The 8901-nt window shown below is 49.2% G+C and overlaps 1 protein-coding gene across 1 annotated transcript; it reads left to right on the forward strand.

Annotated features, from left to right (window-relative positions):
• The first annotated feature begins 790 nt into the window (after positions 1 to 790).
• On the forward strand, positions 791 to 6407 carry LOC120033438 (C-X-C chemokine receptor type 1-like). The gene is made up of 2 exons (XM_038979797.1): positions 791 to 1011; positions 4843 to 6407. The coding sequence occupies exons 1-2, from the start codon at positions 1005 to 1007 to the stop codon at positions 5907 to 5909; spliced, it is 1074 nt and encodes a 357-aa protein (XP_038835725.1). The 5' UTR covers positions 791 to 1004; the 3' UTR covers positions 5910 to 6407.
• The last annotated feature ends 2494 nt before the right edge of the window (positions 6408 to 8901 follow it).

An 8901-nucleotide genomic window follows, 5' to 3' on the forward strand; every position in this document is an offset into this window, starting at 1 on the left:
GGTTTCGGTGGATGGATGGATGAGTTTGGGTGGATTGAAAGATAAGTTTGAGAGGATGGATGAATGAGTTTGGGTGGATGGATTGATGGGTTTGGGTGGATGGATGTATGAGTTTGGGTGGATGGATGGGTTTGGGTGGATGGATGGGTTTGGGTGGATGTATGGATGGGTGGGTGGATGGGTTTGGGTGGATGGATGAGTTTGGGTGGATTGATGGATGAATTTGGGTGGGTGGATGGATGGCTTGGGTGGATTGATGGGTGGATGGGTTTGGGTGGATTGATGGGTTTGTGTGGATGGAAGGGTGGATAGGTTTGGTAGATGGCTGAATGGGTTTGGATGGGTGGATGGATGGATGGGTTTGGGTGGGTGGGTGGATGAATATATGGGTTTGGGTGGGTGGATGGGTTTGGATGATGGATGGGTTTGGGTGGATGAAGGGATGGTTTGGGTGGATGGATGGGTTTGGGTGGATGATGGATGGGTTTGGATGGATAAAGGGATAGGTTTGGATGGATGGATGGATGGGTTTGAGTGGGAGGATGGATAGCTTTGGGTGGATGGATGGGTTTGAGTGGGTGGGTGGGTGGGTGGATGGGTTTTGGTGGATGGATTGATGGATAGATGGATGGGTGGGTGGGTGAGTGGATGGATGGGTTTGGTAGATGATGGATTGGTTTGGATGGATGGATGGGTTTGTGTGGATGGGTGGGTGGATGGGTGGATGGGTTTGGTAGATGATGGATGGGTTGGGATGGATGGGTTTGAGTCGATGGATCGGTGGATGGATTTGGGTGGGTGGAAACGTGGAGTGTATGAAAACGTGGAGTGTATGACTTTCATTTCTAATCATTAAGGAGGCAGAATTTGAGGCTGACAAATGACGCACGTGCAGTGACACAATATTGGTCACTAAACAGGATATCTTGACACTTCCATCCCAGCTGTGATGTCTTTAAAACAGTGGCAATTCCCTCTTCATTATCATAGAGCTGGATGCAAAAATGACAGGTGAGAACCTATATAGTTTGTAGAATACTCATGAAATTCGGATGGAGGGATGGATTTGGGTGGATGGATAGATGGGTGGATAGATGGATGGATGGATGGGTGGGTCGATGGGTTTGGGTGGATGGGTTTGGGTGGATGGATGGATGGGTTTGGGTGGGTGGATGGATGGATGGGTTTGGGTGGGTGGATGGATGGGTGAGTGGGTTTGGGTGGATGGATGGATGGGTGGATGGGTTTGGGTGGATGGATGGATGGATGGGTTTGAGTGGGTGGATGGATGGGTTTGGGTGGATGAATGGATGAAGGGATTTGGGTGGGTGGATGGATGGATGGGTTTGGATGGGTGGATGAATGAGTTTGGGCAGATGGATGGATAGGTTTGGGTGGGTGGATGGATTAGTTTGGGTGGATGGATGGGTTTGGGTGGATGGATGAGTTTGGGTGGCCGGATGGGTTTGGGTGGATGGATGGATGAGTTTGGGTGGATTGATGGATGAGTTTGGGCAGGTGGATGGATGAGTTTGGGTGGATTGATGGGTGTGGTTGGATGGATGGATGAGTTTGGGTGGATGAATCAAATCAAATCACATTTATTTGTCACATACACATGGTTAGCAGATGTTAATGCGAGTTTAGCGAAATGCTTGTGCTTCTAGTTCAGACAATGCAGTAATATCTAACAAGTAATATAACCTAACAAATTCACAACAACTACCTTATACACACAAGTGTAAAGGAATGAATACGAATATGTACATAAAAATATATGAATAAGTGAGGCCCGAATGGCATAGGCAAGATGCAGTAGATGGTATAGAGTACAGTATATACATATGAGATGAGTAATGTAGGGTATGAAAACATTATATAAAGTGGCATTGTTTAAAGTGGCTAGTGATACATTTAATTACATCAAGATGGCAAGATGCAGTAGATGGTATAGCGTACAGTATATACGTATGAGATGAGCAATGTAGGGTATGTAAGCATTATATAAAGTGGCTAGTGATAAATTGATTGCATCAATTTTTCCATTATTAAAGTGGTTAGAGTTGAGTCAGTATGTTGGCAGCAGCCACTCAATGTTAGTGACGGCTGTTTAACAGTCTGATGGCCTTGAGATAGAAGCTGTTTTTCAGTCTCTCGGTCCCAGCTTTGATGCATCTGTACTGATCTGCCTTCTGGACGATAGCGGGGTGAACAAGCAGTGGCTCGGGTGGTTGTTGTCCTTGATGATCTTTTTGGCCTTCCTGTGACAACGGGTGGTGTAGGTGTCCTGGAGGGCAGGTAGTTTGCACCCGGTGATGCGTTGTGCAGACCTCACTACCCTCTGGAGAGCCTTACGGTTGAGGGCGGAGCAGTTGCCGTACCAGGCGGTGATACAGCCCGACAGGATGCTCTCGATTGTGCATCTGTAAAAGTTTGTGAGGGTTTTTGGTGACAATCCAAATTTATTCAGCCTCCTGAGGTTGAAGAGGCACTGCTGCGCCTTCTTCACCACGCTGTCTGTGTGGGTGGACCATTTCAGTTTGTCCATGATGTGTACGCCGAGGAACTTAAAACTTTCCACCCTCTCCACTACTGTCCCGTCAATGTAGATAGGGGGCTGCTCCCTCTGCTGTTTCCTGAAGTCCACGATCATCTCCGTTGTTTTGTTGACATTGAGTGTGAGGTTATTTTCCTGACACCACACTCCAAGGGCCCTCACCTCCTCCCTGTAGGCCGTCTCGTCGTTGTTGGTAATCAAGCCTATCACTGTAGTGTCGTCTGCAAACTTGATGATTGAGTTGGAGGCGTGCATGGCCACACAGTTGTGGGTGAACAGGGAGTACAGGAGAGGGCTGAGAACGCACCCCTGTGGGGCCCCAGTGTTGAGGATCAGCGGGGTGGAGATGTTGTTATCTACCCTCACCACCTGGGGGCGGCCCGTCAGAAAGTCCAGGACCCAGCTGCACAGGGCGAGGTCGAGACCCAGGGTCTCGAGCTTAATGACGAGTTTGGAGGGTACTATGGTGTTAAATGCTGAGCTGTAATCAATGAACAGCATTCTTACATAGGTATTCCTCTTGTCCAGATGGGTTAGGGCAGTGTGCAGTGTGATGGCGATTGCGTCGTCTGTGTACCTATTGGGTCGGTAAGCAAATTGGAGTGGGTCTAGGGTGTCAGGTAGGGTGCAGGTGATATGGTCCTTGACTAGTCTCTCAAAGCACTTCATGATGACGGAAGTGAGTGCTACAGGGTGGTCGTCATTTAGCTCAGTTACCTTAGCTTTCTTGGGAACAGGAACAATGGTGGCCCTCTTGAAGCAGACTGGGATAAGCCAGCTGATCTGCGCATGCTCTGAGGACGCGGCCGGGGATGCCGTCTGGGCCTGCAGCCTTGCGAGGGTTTGGGTGGATGGATGGATGAGTTTGGGTGGATGGATGGGTTTGGGTGGATGGATGGATGGATGAGTTTGGGTGGATTGATAGATGAGTTTGGGCGGATGGATGAGTTTGGGTTGATGGTTGGATGGGTGTGGGTGGATGGATGGATAAGTTTGGGAGGATGAATGGATAAAGGGACGGGTTTGGATGGATGGATGGGTTTGAGTGGATTGATGGATGAGTTTGGTTGATGGATGGATGAGTTTGGATGGATGAGGGATGGGTTTGGGTGAAATGGATGGGTTTGGGTGGATGAAGGGATCGGTTTGGATGGATGGATGGGCTTGAGTGGGTGGATGGATGGGTTTGGGTGGATGGATGGGTTTGAGTGGGTGGATGGATGGGTTTGGTGAATGGGTGGATGGATGGGTTTGGGTGGGTTTGGGGGGGTGGATGGATGGGTTTGGGTGGGTGGTTGAAAGGATGGATGGGTTTGGGTGGGTGGATGGATGGGTTTGGGTGGGTGGATGGGTGGGTGGATGGATGGGTGGGTGTGGGTGGGTGGATGGATGGGTTTGGGTGGGTGGGTGGATGGATGGATGGATGGGTTTGGGTGGGTGGATGAATGGATGGGTTTGGGTGGGTGGATGGATGGGTTTGGGTGGGTGGATGGATGGGTTTGGGTGGGTGGATGGATGGATGGATGGGTTTGGGTGGGTGGGTGGGTGGGTGGAGGATAGGATGGATGGGTTTGGGTGGGTGGATGGATGGGTTTGGATGGGTGGATGGGTGGGTGGATGGATGGATGGATTTGGGTGGGTGGATGGATGGGTTTGGGTGGGTGGGTGGATGGATGGATGGATGGATGGGTTTGGGTGGGTGGATGAATGGATGGGTTTGGGTGGGTGGATGGATGGATGGGTTTGGGTGGGTCGATGGATGGATGGATGGGTTTGGGTGGGTGGATGGATGGGTTTGGGTGGGTGGATGGACGGGTTTGGGTGGGTGGATGGATGGATGGATGGGTTTGGGTGGGTGGGTGGGTGGGTGGATGGATGGGTTTGGGTGGGTGGGTGGGTGGAGGATGGGATGGATGGGTTTGGGTGGGTGGATGGATGGATGGGTTTGGATGGGTGGGTGGATGGATGGGTTTGGGTGGGTGGATGGATGGATGGGTTTGGGTGGGTGGATGGATGGATGGGTTTGGGTGGGTGGATGGATGGATGGGTTTGGATGGGTGGGTGGATGGATGGATGGGTTTGGGTGGGTGGATGGATGGATGGGTTTGGGTGGGTGGATGGATGGGTTTGGGTGGGTGGAGGATAGGATGGATAGATCTATAGAAAGAAATGTACAGAATATCTGTTGACTGTATATGAAGCTTCAGATAGAATAACAGTATAAGACTAAGTGATCATATCATAAAAAGATCCCCTCTGACTACTGTTTTCTCCATCTCCAACAGAACTAAAACAATACGTCCTGGACTATGAATTCGATTCATACAACGACTCCTATTACTTCAACATCACCTCCTTTGACCTGAACTCTAACACCTTCTCCTGTGCAGCTCAGCCCCTGTGTCCCAGTGCCGTCATATTCCTGTGTGTCCTTCACACGGCCATCTTCCTATTGGCTGTTCCTGGTAACCTACTTGTGGGGCTCGTGATTGGCTTCAGTCAACAGTCCCTGACCCCATCCGACGTCTTCCTGTTTCACCTGACTGTAGCCGACGGGCTGCTGGCTCTGACCCTGCCCTTCTGGGCTGCTGCCACGCTCCACGGCTGGATCTTTGGTGACTTCCTGTGTAAGTTCCTCAGCCTGGTTATGGAGGTTAGCTTCTACACCAGCATCCTGTTCCTGGTGTGTATCAGTGTTGACCGCTACCTGGTGATCGTTCGCCCTGCCAAGTCCCGTAAGGGCCGCCGAAGGGCCTGCAGATGGTACGCCTGCACCTTCATCTGGGCTCTGGGGGGCGCCCTCTCTCTCCCTGCCCTCTTCAACAACGCCTTCACGCCCCATGGCGGTGGTCCGACGAGGTGTGCTGAGCGCTTCGACCCCGGCAGCGCCACCCGCTGGCGGCTCGCTACTCGCGGCCTACGCCACATCCTAGGGTTCCTGCTCCCACTAGTCATCATGGTGGCGTGCTATAGCATCACCGTGGCCCGGTTGCTGCAGACGCGCGGCTTCCAGAAGCACAGGGCCATGCGGGTCATCATTGCCGTGGTGATCGCCTTCCTCCTGTGCTGGACGCCGTTCCACATGACGGTGATGGCCGACACCCTGATGAGGGCCAATCTGGTGCACTTCGACTGTGCTGGGAGGAACAGGGTGGACTTGGCCCTCCTGGTCACCCACAGCCTGGCCCTGGTCCACAGCTTTGTTAACCCAGTGCTGTATGCCTTCGTGGGGGAGAAGTTCAGGGGGAACCTGGGTGCACTGGTCAGGAAGTCACGGGGACCAGAGAGGGGGTCGTCATCTCGATTCAGCAGGTCCACATCCCAGACCTCAGAAGGGAATGGACTGTTATGATTGATCTGGCAGGTTGTCCCCACATTACTTTCAATCAGGGTTGTGGTCAATCCCATTTCAATTCCACTCAATTCATGAAGTACTCTAAAACTCCAATTCCAACATTTTTCAATGAGAGCATTTTTAAAATCGAAATTGGAGTTTGGTTCACTTTCTGAACTGACTGGAATTGAAATGGAATTAACTCCAACCCTGCTTCGAACAACGTATAAGATCGTCCCTTTGTAACATATTGTAGCCTAACATTCCTTGCCTGACATTGAATATGTACTGGCACTATCAGGCTGCAGACTCAGATCCTGTATGTATGTGTTCTTTAATGTCCCTCCATATACTAATGCCCCTGGTGTCTGTCCATGTATATAATGCCCTCTGTTGTCTGTTGTATTAGGTAATAAATACCCTGTGCTGTTGTTGTTTGTCCAAAGCTGCTTGATAAGACACAAGACACATTTCCTCAAAGGGAATAATGACACAATAAACTCAACTGTGATGTGACCAACGAGTTCCAAATCTTTCAACACTCCAGAGTAAAAAACCCAAACAGAAGTTACCTTCCAGTCAGGGGCTGACAGATGTATTTTAGGTCTCAGGCAAGCTATCTCACTATACATGGTACAAAAGGCTATAAATGGCTCCATTCTAGTGTTTGGTATTAAGAAGGCCCTACAGCCGGTTTATTACCCATGTGTTCTATCTGTTATTACCAAACAACCTTTACCCCCATTCACCAGCAGAGGGCAGTCATTACATGGGTCTGAATGGGGATACCAGCTCTGACTGCAACATTGGCCTCTTGATTCTAGCTGGTGAAGACAGCCATAATGAGGTCACTACTATTTGAAAGCTGCCCAGAGTATTTCACAGTTATGATATTGGACCTGTTTTCTGTTTGGATGATGTGGATAGAGAGAGAGAGAGAGAGAGAGAGAGAGAGAGAGAGAGAGAGAGAGAGAGAGAGAGAGAGAGAGAGAGAGAGAGAGAGAGAGAGAGAGAGAGAGAGAGAGAGAGAGAGAGAGAGAGAGAGAGAGAGAGAGAGAGAGAGAGAGAGAGAGAGAGAGAGAGAGAGAGAGAGAGAGAGAGAGAGAGAGAGAGAGAGAGAGAGAGAGAGAGAGAGAGAGAGAGAGAGAGAGAGAGAGAGAGAGAGAGAGAGAGAGAGAGAGATTCATTTTCTGTACATCATTGTCACCCTCAGTGAGTCAGTGTGTTGTGTGAGCGTTGAAAGAATAATCAAAACGAAATGTTGGTCTTTTTTGTCATTAGTCCACTGTTAATACAGTCCCAAAATGTTTTGCATGTCATCAACCAAACTTTAAAGATACATATATTGAGTCCAACATCTTGAAAACTTGACTGCTGACTGGAAAACTTGTTGGGACTGTATCAACAGTGGACTAATGACAAAAAAAGACAGCCAATGAACTATGTCCCCCCTGTCCTCACTCCCTGTATCTCTCTCTCTACCTCACCATTACACAATCTCTCTCTCCTTTATCTCTCTCTACCTCACCCTTACACAATCTCTCTCTCCTTTATCTCTCTCTACCTCACCTTTACACAATCTCTCTCTCCTGTATCTCTCTCTACCTCACCCTTACATAATCTCTCTCTCCTTTATCTCTCTCTACCTCACCTTTACACAATCTCTCTCTCCTGTATCTCTCTCTACCTCACCCTTACACACTCTCTCCTGTATCTCTTTATCACTGAATCCTCCCTCCTTTTATCTGCTTCTCTATCTCCTCATCCCTCTTCACATGTTCTCCTCTCTCTTCCTATCTCTCTTTCTCTATCTCTTCATCCCTCTTCACATGTTCTCCTCTCTCTTCCTGTCTCTCTTTCTCTATCTCTTCATCCCTCTTCACATGACCTCCTCTCTCTTCCTGTCTCTCCTTCACTTTCTTTATTGGCTACACCTTTCCCTTCTTCTTCCTCAGTGCACCCTATTCCTGTCCTCCTTCACCCATCTCTTCTATTCTCTCTCTCTTTCATGCTCTTTCTTTTCTCTCTCTTCTCCCCTTGGGATGATCACACAGCCCCGAGCCACCACAGGATATCCCCATGTCCCCATCCCCATCTCCGCTGTCCTCAAATGTCCACTTGTAACACTTGACCCTTGACTTCACCTATGACCTTCCCACACACCCAGGTCACGTCTCAGGTTGCCACGGCTACCTAATAGCCGTAGCTAACCCCAGGGTGCAGATATGATCCTAAAGACAGTTAAGTTTGACCTTAGGGTCATAGTGCACTAGGGCTGAAGGTACTTGTACCTCTATAAGGGTTTGGCTGAATGGTTTTCAGTGTTTACACTAACTCAGAAAGGTAACCTTAGCACAGTTAAAGAACTGTTTTGGGTATGGAGTTGAGGGTCTGTCCTCAGAGAAGAATGCCTTGTCTTTCAGTTCTTGATCTGGAACTAACTTCTAAAGTTGTTAAAAACTAAAATGTTAGTTTCTTTCGGAGTGTCAGGAATAACTTCAGGACTGCAGATAAAATTGGAAACAAACAAAACAAATGTCTGTGACAAATCAAATGGAGAGGTGGATTCAGTGGAGGCTGCTGAGGGGAGAACGGATCATAATAATGACCGGAACAGAGCAAATGGAATGACATCAAACACCTGGAAACCATGGAAACCATGTGTTTGATGTATTTGATACCATTCCACTTATTCCGCTCCAGTCATTACCACGAGCCCGTCCTCCCCAATTAAGGTGCCACCAATCTCCTGTGGTGGGCTTTCAATAACAACAAAGGCATATCCTCTAGCTTTACTCCAGAACAGCGGTGTGTGTATATTGAATAAAAGGAGATTTGTAGAGAAAGCACAGCCTCATCCTCCCTCTCCACCTTGCACATCTGTCAAAACATCTCAGAGTGAGAACACGTGAGAGAGTACGAGAGACAGAGAGAGACAGAGGGGGGAGGGAGGGGCAGGGGGGGGAGGAGAGGGGGGGGGGGGGGGGCAAGAGACAAAACAAAAGCTTTC

The sequence above is a fragment of the Salvelinus namaycush genome, chromosome 40, assembly GCF_016432855.1.
Source record: "Salvelinus namaycush isolate Seneca chromosome 40, SaNama_1.0, whole genome shotgun sequence".
Lineage (NCBI taxonomy): Eukaryota > Metazoa > Chordata > Actinopteri > Salmoniformes > Salmonidae > Salvelinus > Salvelinus namaycush.